The sequence below is a fragment of the Camellia sinensis genome, chromosome 10 (assembly GCF_055761805.1).
Source record: "Camellia sinensis isolate YWXY chromosome 10, ASM5576180v1, whole genome shotgun sequence".
Lineage (NCBI taxonomy): Eukaryota > Viridiplantae > Streptophyta > Magnoliopsida > Ericales > Theaceae > Camellia > Camellia sinensis.
In genome coordinates, this window is record NC_138970.1 from 104,380,997 (window position 1) to 104,398,368 (window position 17,372).

The 17,372-nt window shown below is 32.8% G+C and overlaps 1 protein-coding gene across 1 annotated transcript in view; it reads left to right on the forward strand.

Moving 5' to 3' along the window:
• The window catches only part of LOC114269538 (uncharacterized protein At4g15970), a 50,248-nt gene that overhangs the window by 9,381 nt on the left and 23,495 nt on the right, over positions 1-17,372 (forward strand). The window contains exons 3-4 of the mRNA XM_082890320.1: positions 15,455-15,936; positions 16,237-16,281. Of these exons, the coding sequence (XP_082746446.1) occupies positions 15,455-15,936; positions 16,237-16,281 (527 nt within the window). The remainder of the gene's footprint in view (positions 1-15,454; positions 15,937-16,236; positions 16,282-17,372) is intronic.

Consider the following 17,372-nt stretch of genomic DNA (forward strand, 5'->3'; position numbering starts at 1 on the left):
ATGGTTATTGCTTTGATTTAAATTTCAGAGACAAAATTTCATAAGACGGAAAGATTATAACGGTTTTGGTTTAGACCTGACCTATTCTGTGCTCTTAGATGTGAGATTCTTTGTCTTTAACTATTATTTATGTCCTTTATCGTCTTGTTGGTAGTTAAGTTTGGTTGTTGTTTGTGTTTGAAATAGGTTGGGAGTTAGTTTTTCAAAAGTGTTGTTGTCCAGTTTTCTTCTTGTTCGCTTGAGTGGTGTACTAGTCGCTCGAGCGGTCTTTGAGATTTCTCAGTACTTTTGTAGGTCTACAAAACTTCTAGGAGTAGGATGATCTTCGCTTCGCTCAAGCTGTACTTCTTGCGCTCAAGCTGTCTGCAAAACTTTTAGGAGGGGGTCATTGCGCACTTGAGCGGTGTTTTGGTCGCTCAAGCGGTATTTTTGTCACTTGAGCAGTCTGTGCGTATATCAGTTTAGGAAAGGGGATTTTTGAATCACTTTTTCATTTATCTCTCCCTTTAAAACATTGCAAAACCCTAATTTCTTCACTACCTCTCTCTAGTTCTTGCTTAAAACCCTCCCATACATCCTCATTCATTGATTTTACCACCATTGTGCTGTAGAGTGAAACATAGAGCTCGTCAAGGAGGTCAATCTAATCAGAATAGATTTCATTTTCGGCTCTGCCAAACTTCAACACTTTCTCTTTTCTTCTTCTAACCTTGAGGTAGGGATTTCTTCAACCTTCTAGCATGATTCTTAACTTAGTTATGTGTTCCTTGACTAGTGTTTAGATTTGAAAATGGAAATTTTGATTTAGGGTTTAGATTTTGAAAAGTGAAAGAGGGGTTTTCGACTGGATTCTTGAGAGAGGTTCTGGGGATGTGTTTGTTGTTGAGTTATGTTGAAAGGTTGGAAATATCTTCTTTAAAAATGTTTTTGGAAGAAAAAGGTGTGTGATTTCAAAATCATAAATGTTTGATTTATGAAAGAAAAAAGAATGTTGTTGGGTTTTTGAAAGGATGAAATGAACGTATATGTTGATAATGAGGGTGGAGTTGGATATATATCTCTCCCATTTTGAAGAATTATGAGATTATAGTTGTTGTCAGAAAATTATTAGTTGATTAGAAATATCTGTTATGGGCTATCCGTGGAGGATAGTTTTGATTATTGTAGAAATTATATGAGAATTAGGTTAATTGAAACTAGTTACTCATACATCTTGCATTGAGCATTGTTTCATACTTAAATATTGAAAATGTATTGTTTTGGGAAAAAAAAAAGGGTGTATACCTTGGTGAATCTGGTTAGCGAGTGTGGTTGTAGTTATTTTGTTGGCCTGTGTGTCTTTAGTGAAAGTCTAAAAACCCGCGCAGTTAGCTGCCGATCCTTCTAGTTAGTACCGGTAAATGACTTTAGTAGTGTAGGCCAACAAACTCATATAAGAAATGAGCGTAAAAATCAAATGAATATTTGTGGATGTATGCCAAGAAGAAATGCACATCCAAGTCGACATCAATAGAGTGTGAATAGAACTCATGAACCATCGCTTTGCAAGTCGGTTTGGCCCCAGTCAAGATACCAAGCCAATCTAGTGTGCAAAAAATCTTAGGCATCATAGTAGTGGAGAGGGTGCCTAATGTAAGCATAATCGGCCTGGGCAAGTGCAATTGACTTAAAGTTTCATATTTCATTAACCGACAAATCAAATAGACAAGCCAATAATTAATAGTCAAATAGCCTTTTATCTAATAGCCTACTAGATCCACCATATGACTAGCATGAATCTTTATTTCGATTCCTACATAAGCTAGATGACCAAAAACCAAAAGTTTCAAAACTGAAGTTGTCACTTAGTCTAGGGTCCAAGAACTGATATTGACTCGAACCCTTAAGAAAAAGTTCTTCGTAACCAATGAACTTGCTCGAGAGCTTAGGTATGACATGGGATGTAACCAATGAACTTGCTCGAGAGCTTAGGTATGACATGGGATGATTTTACGTATCCATCTTGTCTGACACAAGGTGAGCCTCTACTCATCATCTCCTTGATTCATAGTTTTAAATTTGAAAAGTAGAATGAATTATGACAAATTATACAACACTAAGATAACCTGATTAGGGGAATAGGTCAATCCAAGAGGATACCTTCTTCGAAAGGAGAGTTTTGTAATTATTTGAGAAAAATTGTTCTAGTGAAAATTTAGACTTTATGAAAATGTCCAATTTTTTGAAAAAGAGAGGCGTTCGATTTAATTTTGAAAAATTAGGTCAAAACTCCAATCAAACCTATTTTAGCAATTATCTCATTGTTCCCCATAAAACACATAAAAATGAAACTTCATCCACAAAATGAGAGAAAAAAGATAGGGAAAAGAAAGGGGTGAAACATCTATACAAATAAACCATCGAAGGAATAAAGGCTTAAAAGGAAGCGAGAAACTAGGATGAGAAGAGCTTACAACAAGTTTATTATTAAATAAAAACCCATGCAATCATACTTTATGTTTGTTTAAGGGAAATAATACAACTATCATGACCCCATCCCGCCACAAACAGGATGGTAGCTATGACTGGCCAGTAGTGTCCGACTACCAAAGGCCTGGCAAAACAAGGCAAGACTGAACTATAACCTTGGGGCTTATACGGAATAACCTGTTCATTATATTAATCCAAAATCCATTCAAAGCATGTGCATAAGTTAGATGAAAACAAAAACAAGCATACTTCTTATTTATTTATCTTGGTAATTGCATGTCCAAACAAGAAAACAAAAGATTACAGCATTAAAAGGCGTCCTTACAAAAACCAAAACATATGAACAAGTCTCTTGTCTCAAGGTTACATTTTCCAAAAGAAACAAAGAAACGAAAAAGGTTCTAGAGTGAGTCATTCTCATGTCCTTGCTCTTCATCTTCACCTATGTATATATAAGGGAGAGGGGTAAGCCATTGCCTAGTAAATAGTAATAAAGTAAGGCGGTAAATAAATGAACACTAAAATCTTTAAATACCTTTCAAAATAATCTATAAGTTTGAACAAGACAAAACATAGCTTGGCTTGCGAACAAAATACAAAATGATGAGCATTTCACGGATTACAAGGTGCTTAACTGGCCCGAGTACCTGCTAAACATAACAAGATGAGATTGGCCATAATACATGATTGGATAATCCCCAAATTATGGGACGTGATCCAAGAATGCCATCTAAGTACATGATAAAAGAGTATAAGTGTTCATTCATGACAAGATATATCAAGTTTGTAAACATAATCAAGGTTTGTATTGAAAACATGTTTAATTAAATATAACGTTATTAAATTACTACTCACAAATAGCTCGGTTTGACAAGAGGTTTCTTTCCTCCAAAGCTTGCTTTACATCAAACAATAACATAACATTGAAGTACAAACCTAACTCAAATAAGCTTAACAAACTGAATGCTTAATGTTTCCTTAAAATTTTTGAAATGTATATTATTGTTCTAGGTCTAGTTCAAGCTTTAACTAAGTATCAAATGCATAAAAGAGGTGTTCCACGTGATCAGGGTCTTTGTCACAAAAATCAGATGAAAATAGGTATTTTCGCAAGTACGGAAAACAAGGCCGCACGTGAAGTTGACCACAACATGTGCCCCCACGTGCATGCAATTATTTCAGTCATGCACTAGGGTGGAAGGTAGCTGGCCGCACGTGTGGGAATGGCTCTCGCATGTATGAAAATGGCTATTCGAATGAGATAGATTTAGGTCATAAATGGTTTGTCTTCTTCCTTTTTCCCCTTTCTTTCTAGGGTTCATAGACATGAATTTTAGCTTCCAAACTGCTTGAAAATCATAAGAAAAGATGCATCCTAATTTCTTTTAAAAACAAAATACGATAACAAAAACTAAATCTTCAAGTTTTTATCTTTTGATTCCTTTCATTTTACCTCCAAACCTCTTCTTTCACACATGGATTCAGTATGCAAAACTCTTAGAAATGCTACAAATATGTGAACATAAGAACCTAGTTACATCAAATTCATCAAATCCTTAATCAAAGTGGTGAAATCCTACGCTATTTATCTAATTTTCCACCATAACCTATCCTTTTTCATTCTTGCAGTATTTATTCCTTTCTAAACCAAATCAATCATAGTTTCTTCTTGATTTTAGAGGTTAGGGATGATAACTACAAGCTTTTGGGTAGAAACCTTACCTTAGATTGATTAAGTATTGAGTTTTGTTTAGATCTCCTTTGAGTTCTTCCTTTTCCTCTTATTTCTTTCTTCATTCTTTCCTTCTCCTTTTCTCTAGCTTCTTCTAAATTTCTCTAGTAATTTTCCTTTGGCTTGTTTGGTTTTGATAAGTTAGACATAAGGTTTTATTTGGGTGTGGTTGGGCAAAAGTTGCAGCATCATTAATCTTGGTTACTTAATTTAGCTAATCTAGGTGAGAACTAATTAATCAAGGTTTATACATTAATCTTATTTAAGTTAATTATTCCTAATTAAGATTCACTAATCATATTTAATTACTACTAATCCTAATTAGCAAAATAGCAAATAACATAAAATGGACAAGCACATTAGACCAATGTCCTTGTGCTCCTCAATTAAGGCTAAAGCATTTATTATGGTTCTCAAATCAAGTTCTAAGTTATCCCCTAACTTGAAACATAGAACAAGGAATTCTCTAAACTTAAGGTTTCAAACTAACTCCTCATTCTCTTATAATTCCTAGTTCAAACAAGTAACATTTAACATAATTTAAAATACATGATGTTATGATATGCAATATGCACGAAAGGTTGGTTGTCACAATAACTACATCAATAGTGACGTAATCATGTTATTGATTCAACCTAGTACAATACACACTAGAAAATCAATGGTGATTTGATCTCAGACATTATAACAAATAGAAATTAGTAAGTCAATCATGTTGTGATAACAAGAGCAAGTAGAAAATAAAAGAAAACCAAACAAAAAGAAAATACTAACTGTCACGACCCATACCTGCCTCTAGAGGTTTAGGGCATAACCGGCCAGTAATCCCAGATTACCTGACCTCAAAGAAAGAATTAACAGAATATATAATTAATATACAGGGCTTGAAGCAGAAGCAAACTATAACCTTTGTCCATTGAGTTATGCATACGTGCTATGAATAGAAACGCACACAATATTACACCTCACACCATAGTATTTACAAACATTCATTATATATAGATACATGACCCAAGATTAAAGATTTATAACATAACAAGCTGTACAAAACCAAATCTTCTTGAGCTTGACCAAAATAAAAGCTAAAGCCTCAAAGCGGAGGCGTATCCCGGGTGGCATTACAAAAGGCCTGACTCCAAAGTAAGCTCTAATGTTGAACTTCCCAATACTTACCGACATACATATATATAAATAGAGTGAGCAGGAAGCCCAATGAGTAATCTCAATGTAAGGGGTTAAAATGAATGAGTATTATAACTTATCAAAATGATATAAAGTTCTTGACATAATTGAAGATTGTTTCAAAAACACACAATAACAAATACAGCTTATCAAACCTTTCATAACTTAACAAATAGCGAAATGCCTATAGGCCTTATTCAACTTGTCGAAATACCATACGAAACATTCATATAGAATGATTTCATTTGGAACACCCGTATTTGTAACTCATACGAAACATTACTTAGATGGCTTATATGGAACATCGCATTGGTGGCTCATACAAAACATCACATTTGATGCCTTATATAGAATGTGGAACATCACTTAGATGACTTATACAGAATGCAGAACATCACTTAGATGACTTATACATATTGAGCTCATTCAGAACGTCTTTTATGTGTAGATATCATACAGAACGATTACTATCGAAATCATGCAGAACAATCGTTAAAGATCGACATCATATAGAACGTTTACTACGATTCAATAACTTGTATAGAATGTCACTTACAAGTTAAAAACAAAATAGTAGTTTTCAAATAATCATATCACATTTCATAATTGTTGTTCAAAGGGAAACTCATTCATTCTTTAGCAAATCTTATTTTCAAAAAACTTATCACATTGTACATGATTCAGAGTTCTAAAGCATAACTTGATGTCTCAAAGTACTTATTCAAAATTCTTGTCATATCTCATATCTTGTACCAAGAATAGGTTTCATAAGTTATCGTATAGGAAAACCAATGTCAATGTAGTTCATACAAAAATACTATTACAAAGATATTACTTACCTTGATTAATCCGATGGTCCTCTTCAATGTTCGAACCTATACATTACGCATAACCATACACACATATTGAAACTCAATGTTCAAACCGAATGATTTCTTCTCTTTGGTAATCATTTACTTAGGTTGTTTCTTAGCTTATTAATCCTTAATAAGTCATAATTCACACCCAAGAATGCTCGAAAACAGATAGGAACGAAGATATGAACTCAAAACATCTTATGAAAACATGTTGAAAATAAGCTGGTGGCTAGAACCAACTTTTGGTCATTGGGGCGATCTTAATACATATGCTTAGTTAGGTCAAGCCACCACTTGGTTGCTCGAACCAACTACGAAGATTGTAAAAGTACTGGGAGCTTGCAATGTTTGGTCGAGCCACCACTTGGTCACTCGAGCGGTCTATAGAATTTTTGGGTCTTCCAGAACAAAATTTGAGCTCCAAAAATGCATTATAACATATAGAAGCTTGCATGGCTATTCCAAACTTATGAAAATACTTTGATAATTATAAAAACATTTTAGAAAATCAAACACATGATCTTTGCTCAAAATCTCATGAATTCACTAAAATTGAATTCAAACCTTCATTCATGTGAGGATTAATTTCAAAATTCATGGCTTTCCAAACATAAATTAAGCTTTGAAAACTCAAGAAACAATGATGCATGTAAAAAATAACTTGCAATTTCATCATGGATCATCGAATTCATGATAAAATTCTACATATTCATGCATGCATGTAAAGTGACAACACTTTCTTGACATCCTCTAACAAAATACGTGCGAATGATCATGTTAATTCCATGAACTCGACTCCAAAACACATTATCTTCAAGAATTGAGGGTTAAATTTTTACCTAGAGCCTTCAAACACACTAATTCTTGCACAATCTTGACCAACTTTAGCTAATTCTCCAAGTTTCTCTTCAACCTTTCCCTCCCCTCCTCTCTCTCTAGAATGAGAGTTCTCTGTCTCTGTCTCTGTCTCTCTCTCTAAGATGAAATCTTAGAATTTTGCGTTGAGATTGAAGAAGTTGAGCTCAAAATGAGCTTAAGGCTCTCACAAAACACACACACACACACAGACACACATAGTTATGATTGGCTTAATATATTAATTAGAATATTAGACTAATCAAACACAACTTAATTAATCAAATTGAATCACTTTTTAATCCAACTTACCAAATGGATCTAAAAATTCCAATTAGTCCATTTATGTAGCCAATTTCAGTTTCTGAAATCATTTAAGCCATCAATTTTGATTTCTAAACAGAAATCATAACAGATAGTTTTCAAATCAGACAGATATACACAAATTAATCACATGGCACATATCACAATTAAAACTTAACACATTATTAAATAAATGTAATCATGATATGCGTTTTGGGGTCATCATAACTGACAATGCTAAGTAATTGATTGGCTAACCCATATGCAACGAAGCCCACAATGGTTTGATCACATATGGGTTTACATGCCCATATGAGTAGAACAAAAATAAGAACAAGATATTAAACCAAAATCAAAGGCCAAACTAAGAACTTAGATTAGAAAAGAAAATAGAAAAGCAATAAAACCTACTAATTTCAAAAAGAAACCGTCACGGGAAATGTCTTGTTGCCCTTAGGTTTTCTTTATTCAAAATGGAACTCCTAATATACCTTCGGATGAATGCACCCAAGATGAACTTGACATGGAAACTTTAAACTAAAATGGCCAAGTCTTGCAGAAGAGTGTAAAACTGCCTTTTGGATTCTTTCATAGAGAGAGCTTCCTTGAGTCAATTCTTGGATGACTTTAAATTAAAAACAGCGCTGCTTGAGGGCCCTAAATTTCGGGGCTCGAATGCCCCGAAATTCCACTTTTGGTAAAAAAAAAAAAAAAAAAAAAAGGAAAAAAGAAAGAAAAAAAGAAAACAGTTTCCAAAAATGGAAATTAGGGGCATTAGGGGCAAATGTTTTAGGGCCACCAATCATTTTCCAATTAAAAATATTGGAGGTAAAGAAGGGGTTTATATAGGCTCTAGAAAATAGGTGTAAGGGCTAAATAATCGATTGGGATTTACAAAAATCGAATAAGATAAGATCATTTGTGTGGTTACGTTGAAAATGGGAAAACAAAGCACTACGTAGAAAAATTCACCTACAAAGTCGATCTAGCCCTCTAAGACAGCTGTCCAGCTCTCCTTAGGTGTGGGAAACCGCTTGTGTAGCTGATTCAGCCACTTGGGCTTGGGTGTGCGCTGTTTTGTATTTTATTTACGATTTGTAAACTTTCAAAACATGGTTCTTAGGCTTAGGCATCCAAAATATTTTTAAAATACTATTATTTTGTAAGTAAATAAGCCCACTTCAAAATAAAGATGGCCCGGTTCTAGTCCAGTCTATAGCCTTTGTGAAAAGACCATTTTGCCATAGCATGTCAAAAATTAATGAGCAATTGTAAAATGGCTACCAAATCTTTGTTTTAAATCGAAATCAAGTGAATCTTATATCGTTGGAAAGCGTTTTGAAAATACTACACATGAAGATCAACCATGTTTGGAAACTCAATTTATTTATTTATTTATTTTTTACATTAAATGTCACATTAGATAAAATCCTTTCTTAAATTTGTAAGTGTAAGCCTAATTGGCTTCTAACTTTCATATTTCATTAACCCACAAGTGGAAGGAACAAACCAATGATTAATAGTCAAAGAGGAGTTTAATTTAATTATAAAAAAAGTATGTTAAGAACTCCAGTTAAACATGTTGATGAGTTGTCTCAATATTCCCCACAAAACACATAAAAAGTGAAAAATCTATCCATAGAATGAGGGAAAGAAGAATAGGGGGAAAAAAGGGAGGTAAACATTCATCCACAAAAAAAGGAACAAGAAAATGAAAACTAATCTATGATAAGCAACTGATTGGCTAACCCATATGCAACCAAACCAACAATGGTGTGATCACATACGAGTTCATATGCCCATATGAACAGAATAGAAATAAGAACAAGATATGAAACTAAAATCAAAACCCTAACTGAGAAATAGAAAAGAAAACAAAAAATTAATTCTCACGACCTAAATCCGCCCCTAGAGGTTTGGATCTTAACTAGCCAGTAATCATGTTATTTACGGCCTCAGACAGAAATCAAACCATATTTAATTATACGGGGCCAGAAGCAGAAGCATAATTTTAAAATTTATCCAATGAGTTTGTGTGTAAATGGCAAGAACAAAAACATTTGGTACATTAATAACTCACACCCATACATATATAAAAGATTTCATATGTCCAAGATTATTCACAAGATCATTATCATACAAAACCCAAAACTTAAGTATAGACATGGTCAAACATGACCAACAAAAGAAAACCAAAAAGATCAAAAGACAAAAGCCTCGTTCGTGAGGCATTCCTTGGCTGAGTCCACAAGACTCGATAAGCTTCACAGTCTCACTGGGGATGGACGTCCCACTGGTCATCTACATACATATATATAACAGAGTGAGCGAGAGCCTATTGGATAACATCAAAGTAAAGAGGTTATATGAATGAGTTCTAGTACTTGAATAAAATCATTTAGATATTAATTTCATATCATAGTGGGATGACCTTGGGTCCAATACATGATAGCACGACCTCAGGTCCAACATAAACAGAGACATAGAACAAAACAGATCATACTTGTTAGAATAACCTCGGGTCTAACCAATACAGCTGTATAATGACCATTGGGTCAACACATAGCATATATTTAGACTTATCAGATACATAAAAAATCAAATAATTGGAACGGCCTTAGGTCCATCTTATCAGATATACAGAACAACCTTTGGTCCATTGAATTGTACAAAGCAACCTTCGGTCCATCATATGATTTATGTTTGTCAATCACATTTATAGATCGTTTATGAATCAAACAGAGAGAAGGCTCATTCATAACACAAAATCATAAGTTCAGAAAAACTTACCACATTGGTGTTATTTAGAAAATAAAGTACATGAAAATATCTTTACTAAGATATTACTCACAGTGTTTCAATTACCGACACGTCCTCTTAGATGATCCTACATAATTCATAAACATACACACATTGAATCACATTGCTCATTTGAATCGTTCTCTAACTTATTCAATTCTCTAAGACTTCATTCTAACTTTTTAATTTATTTAAGTTGCTCAATTCATGCCTAAAAATGTTCAGAAATGAATGAGAATAGAATTATGAAACAAATATGACTTTTCAAAATGTGTTGAAATAGGACACTTCTCTCGAGGGCAACATTAGTCGCTAGAGCAGACCACTTGGCCTGCAAAATTACTTGATAATCCAAAGCTAGGCTCGATGGTCGCTCAAGCCAAGGTGCAAAATAAAAGGCGATCACTCGAGCAGTAACTCTGTTGCTCGAGCCAACTGCAAATGTCTGCAAAAATACTAGATGCATGAGATGTGTGCTCGAGCGACTACTTGTTCGCTAGGGCGATATTGCTGAATTCTGAGTTTCCCAGAATTGAATTTGAACTTCGAAACTCAAATTCAAAGTGTATAAGCTTGCATGACATGCTCTTAACTTCAAATATGGTTCTATAATCATGGATACAAAACCAATTTCCAAACTCTATGCTCAAAACTTCAAAATTGAACTCAAATTCTCATGCATGTGCAAGTTAGCTTCAAACTCTTTTTCAAGGCTTTTAAAAACATGAGATTCAACTTCAAAATCTTATGAATCATGAATACATGTACAATTCATCTTCTAAATTTAAAACGGATGACAAAATCATGCTGAAAAAGGATGAAACTCAACAAAACTGTGCATGTATGTGTGAATTAGCTTAAAATTCATCATCCTTAGCTCATTTCTTGTATTTAATCATATATCTTCTTGAATTCACATCTTTGATGACTTAAACTCATAAATTGGGAGCTAATCTCCTGCCTAAGGTCTTCAATTAAACTTAAATTTTCAAGAATCTTGAGTTCTACTTCACAATTCACAAGCCTCCTAGCCAAATTCTTCAAGCTCCTCTTCTCTCTTTCTCTAAATTGGCCTTAGTCTCTCTCTAAACTTTAATCTCAGCAGAATTTTTGAGTGAATAATGAGCTCAATCAACATTCCTTCATATCTATGGGCTTAATTAACTTAATACACTAATTAGGGATCAAGCTAGTTAATTAGAGTTTAAGAGTAATTAATCGAAGCTTAATTTAGTTGATTTAATCTAATTAATTTAATCTGAATCAAATTTTAATCAAACTGCTGAATAGGCTTTAAAAATCATGCCATTCACACTTAGCTAATCAATTTTGATTTCTGATGCCATTAAGGCTTTCAATTTCAGATTATAATAGAAATCACAACAGATAGTCCTACAGTTGATAGATATGGACTCAAAAGTCATATTAATCATGTAATTAGAATTCAAATTCACACTAAACGCATAAGCACATTCAAAATTAAAGGATTAAAAGCATAATACGCGACGGGGTTGTCACAATAATAAAACTTACTAACTTCAAAACAAAACTGTCATGGGAAACGCCTTGTTGCCTTTATGAACTCCTTACTCAAAGAAGACCTCCTGACATGCCTTTGGTTGAATGCATGCAAGATGAACTCAACACAAAAATATTGAACTAAAATGGCTAAGTCTCACACAAGAATGTAAAATAGCCTTGGATTCTCTCAAGGGAGAGTTTCCTTGACCTAAGACTTGAATTCTAAACTCAAATATTGGATGGAATGTATAGGAGTTGAAGAAGGGCTTATATAGGCTCCTAGAAGAGTGATTTTTCTTCTAAAAATGATGTGAGATTGCACAAGAATGGACTAGGATAAGATCAACAATGCAATTGAGGTCAAAATAGGAAAACGAAGTGCCACAGCAAAAACTACCACCATAGAGTCGGTTTAGCCCTATGAGATAGTTGGCCCAGTCTTCTCTTGGCCTAGAAAAACATTTTTTTTTTTTTTTTTTTTTGTGTTTTCCTACAACCTTGGGAGATGAAAAACGCTTTTCAAATGGGTTTTGGGCTTTGCGCCTTCAAAAAATTTTAAAAATTAATTTATTCAGTAATTAAATAAATTCACTTTGAAATAAAAAAAAAAAAGCCTGGTTCAGGTCTAGTCTATAGATTTTCTAAAAAGACCATTTTGCCATCACTTGTTGAATGTTGACGAGTGATTGTAAAATGGCTACAAAGTCTTCATTTTAAATCAGATTTAAGTGAATCTTATATTGTTGAAAAGCTCTTTGAAAATGCTACAGACTAACATGAATCATTTTTTAAAAATCTAAAGTTTTTTTTTTACATAAAATAATGTGTAGAAGACAATACCTTTTTTCGAAACTTGTGCAAGGTCAAGAGAGAACCCAAGGGGATCGAATATGTCTTAAGTAGGTCTAGAAAGGTTGGTTAGGATGTTTGGTCTGGAAAAGTCCATCCGAATGCATCCGATTCTAGATAAAAGTTAACAAATAGAATTTCCAAATAATTTCTTATATTCATAATTGGGTAGCGTTTCTACAGGGATGCCAAGTATTATAGCCAAGCAAAATAGGGTGTCTACTGTCAGAGATCGATGAAAAATGAAAGGAATTGATCCTCGGGGGATTCAATGTCTAAAATAGGTATAAAAATACTAACTATGTTGTTTGGCTAGGCATCAATCTGGGTGTATTAGATTTTGGGTAAAAATTGACAAATCAAGAGTTTCTAATCATTTCAGACAAATTACACCCACGGTTCTTGTATTCTACCTCTTCTGTCATTTTGGTCCCTACACTTTCAATTGGCTCAATTTTGACCTTTAAGTTTAGATTTTGTGTCAATTTGGTCTAATTGATAATATCGTTAGTGTTTTCCAAAGAAAAATATCTCTAAATTGGTTGAGATTAACTCACTAAGAGTTGAGTAAGTTTATAATTTTGTCCATAAAAATATGACATATGACTTATATGCATATTTTTCATGAAAAAATGTAAGAGTTGTAATCAATTGTACCAAATTGAGACAAAATCATAAATTCAAGAACAAAATCGAGCCAAAAGAACGGGGTTCTAGGGATACTCTTTCTATGTGAGACCCTCATTGCCACTACCTCCTAATTCTGTTAAGCAGCCATAATACATCCCGTGCCACGTTAGGGTTCGAAAACACACTTTTGCAATATTTAACCCTCGAGTAAGGAACGCATCCCACCATTTAATACTAGAAAACAACATGTCATTATCTCATAACATTTACCTTAGTGATTGAAAACCCAATACCACCCTTAGTAAGTTCCCCGTTGAATTTGGTGTATTATGTTAAGGTTAGAACAAGAATTGAAATAACATTTACTACACAAGTGTAGTAAGTATAGGCTTTCTAGGACAAAAACACAAAGAGATACAACCAAAACATACATAGATGTCATACAAAAGTTTGACCAAACAATAAGAGGCATATCCAAACAAATAAGAGTATGAAACTACTAAAATTTACAAATTGTTAGATTTCATTTACTTTAAAGATATCTATATAACTGACACTTTTAGATTTTCCCCGAACTCGGACTCTTAAGGGTTTGTAGAGAATTTTGTTTAGTTTCAAAATCAATTTAGTTTTAAATGAAATACTCCAACTCTGCCTAGATTCGTCGACTATCACGAAAATCAGTTTTTCTTTCAAACAACTCATTCATTTTCAGTAATTTTTTTTTTATTAAAATTTAATGTTTTAACGATTGAAATAGAAAGAGTTGTAAGAGAAGGGGGAAACCATGGGTAATTTTACACTTCTCTTGAAAACATGCTAAATAATATACTAATAATTCAGAGTTTTAGTTTGAAGGTGTTCCTTCAAGAATAATGTATGAAGTGGATAGAATTTCTGACTTCGTTCAACAAAGGAATAATACAAGCAAGACAACCAACAAAGCTCAACTCCTCCTATTCAAACACAAGAACCTTATCCATAAACATATGAAAACAATATTCTACGCATATAATTTCATGTATTTAGAGAGAAAAATGAATAGGTTGTGTTGTGACTTGCTTGTTTGCCTTGAAAAATTGTTGTCCAAGATTGCTCTCTTTTTCTTCCTTCTTCCAAAGCTCACACTATCTCTTCTTTCTCTCCCCCTTGCCAAAATTTAGAGTGTGTATGTGTTTGATGTGCAAAAAGTGTTGAGGGGGTGATCTATGTATAGGAAAATTGTGGTGAAAATTCCGAAATGTCTTTTGGTTGGAATTGAATCAAATAGACTTGTATTTAGTTGGAATGTAATCAAATGAGGGGTGATTAGGAAGATTAAGTGTGATTTACCTAGGTTTAACCCTTACTTATTTGGTTCAGAACTGGATTGAAAGGTTGATACAAGACAAATATCCTTGATTTTTGGTCCTTAGTCAAAATTCTTCCATCTTTTTTCGTGAACTTGGGGAGGCCAACCATGTGAGTCAGGTTTTGAATCATATTTTCTTGGTACAATTCATATGTATAAAGTAGATATTTTGTGGAAAAAGACATGACCAGGAAATGGACAAATATATATATATATACACATATATAAGTACTTGAATCAGGGCTAAAGTGCAAAATCAATGAAACTTGAGGGTATGGGATAAATTTGCAATTTAAAATACCTTTTGAAGTCTAGAATTTATTAAAATGAAGATAAGGAGAATAATTTGGTTGGTGTTTCTTCATTTTGGATTAAAATACGAATAATTGAACGAAAACGATGAAAATCGAAAAGTAGGGTTTTGATTGATCAAACTGTAATTAGAAAGTTAAATAATTAATATTAGAGTTTTAGAAATGATTACAAAGCTACTGAGATCAATTAGGGTTTATACGGGTTCGTCTGCGATGCCACTTTGGTTCTATAGTTAAGTTCCTGAGTAAACGAGAAACTAAGAATTTTTATTATAATAATTCAAAAGTGGAGGCCTTAATAGGGTTTAAAAGCATTAAGGGCCTCACATATCATGTCTAATAGGAAACACTTTATATACAAGGTTAAGCTTTGGTTTCATAGTAGAAAGAAACAATTCTTATTTTAACTTTCATTAGATATTGATACTTGTTCTTTCCCTTTACTTTCATTAGATGAGAAATTCATATTATTTTGTAAAAATACGATTGCTCATTGACAATTAATATATATGTTGATGTTTTTTTAATTACATTAAGTTTTTCTATATATACATTATAATCTTATTAAAAAAATTATTTTTTGTTTTTCCAGGATGCTGATGTATTGTGGTTTCGTGATCCATTTTTGCATTTTTATTTGGATGGTGATTTTCAAATTTCATGTGATTTTTTTCGAAGCAACCCTTCAGATATAAATAATCAACCAAATGGAGGCTTTAACTATGTAAAATCAAATAAGCATACGATCAAATTTTACCAATTTTGGTACACTTCAAGAGAGACTTATCCAGGTCTACATGATCAAGATGTGCTTGATAAAATAAAGTTTGATCCATTATTCAGTATCATTGGTGTAAAAATGAGGTTTTTGGATACGGCATACTTTGGTGGGTTTTGTCAACCTAGCAAAGATCTCAATCATGTTTGTACAATGCATGCAAATTGTTGTATTGGTTTAGATCATAAAGTTCATGACCTTAAAGTTATGCTTGAGGATTGGAGGAAATTTTTGTCGTTACCAACTAATGTAAAGGCATTACAATCAACCTCTTGGACTATTCCTCAAAAGTGCAGGTATGTATTATGGAACTAAATGATGTTTGTTAATTGGCAAACTAGTTAAAATTATGTTAATAGATAGGCAACCTCATTAATTAGCATGCAAACTTCCTTAATTTTTTTTTTAGTGCTTTGGATAAAGTATGCCAATGGTTTCTAAAGTATGTGTTTCTTGTAGGGTCACTTGGATTATAATTTTATCAATTCCTTCCTTAGAATTTTCAATTTGTGCCAAATTGTTCCAATTTGAAATGGATCATTTAAATCTTTGACATAAGATAATAGAATATGCTTGTAGTCTGCAAAGTATTTTAGTTTACATAATTTACAATTTTATCATTTAGACGAAGAAGACAAAATGTAGTCTTCAAGTGTCGAGGAATGAAATTGAAAAAATTGAAATTTTAGGGATCAAACTAACATGGAGTACATATTTTAGAGGCCATCAGTGTATTTTATAACTATTTTATTAACACTTTATATGGTCTCTTAGATTTAGATCAATTTAACTTGAATTGAAAACTTTATGAATGAAATGCACAAAATTAAAACTTTAGAACTAAAGTGACACAAAACACATTTGTTTTGGAATTATTGATATATTTTGTCGTTTATTTCTTTAACAAATTATAAAAAGGATAAAACTTTGTCTTACATATTATTTTCACATTTTGGTTTTGTATCCAGCCTTTAGGTCTTTTCATTATCCTCCTATGTCATCCAAGAAGAAATTTCATCATGGAGATGAAAGTAACAATTGACAAAAGTACTTTAGCATATGCATATGTTTGGAGGTAGGAAGAAAATGTTTAAAGGTAAAATATTTGTGACTTCCATCTAATGTTTCTATATAAATATCTTTTTAATTTTTAATTTTATTTATTTATTGTTAATGTGCTTAGAAATAGTTGTTCATGCATACCATGAATTATCCTTTAAACCTTCATATCTATTGTCCTCATATGCCCTCAAATATATATGTGTGTGTGTGTGTGTGTTCTATGTTTTTTTTATTTTTAATTTATATCCTATCAATAAAATAGTTAAACGGACTTGAGCACATGTGTTGACCTTTTCCAAATAGGATTTTTTTTTTTCATAAAAAAAATGGAAACAAAATACCCAGGTGGTGGTGTGTTTGATAAACAATATACAAGAAATAGAGAAAAAGAACAAAGAGAGAGAATCCTTGAAAGGGGGAATTTTGTATTTCTCAATAATAGGAAGTAATTATATATTCCTAAAAGAGTGGCACACAAGCTACACCAAATATTGAAATTCAAGATTTGTCTCCTATGAATGCAATATATACCATATCAAAAGGTAAGCAGTATATTCTGAGTATATACACTAAGATCCTTGCTGAAACTAAAGGAGGGAATGTAGTGTGCATCTTGAGTTTGCAAACAAACTCTTGGACTTATTCGGGTGAATGAGCCTTGGTAAAAACA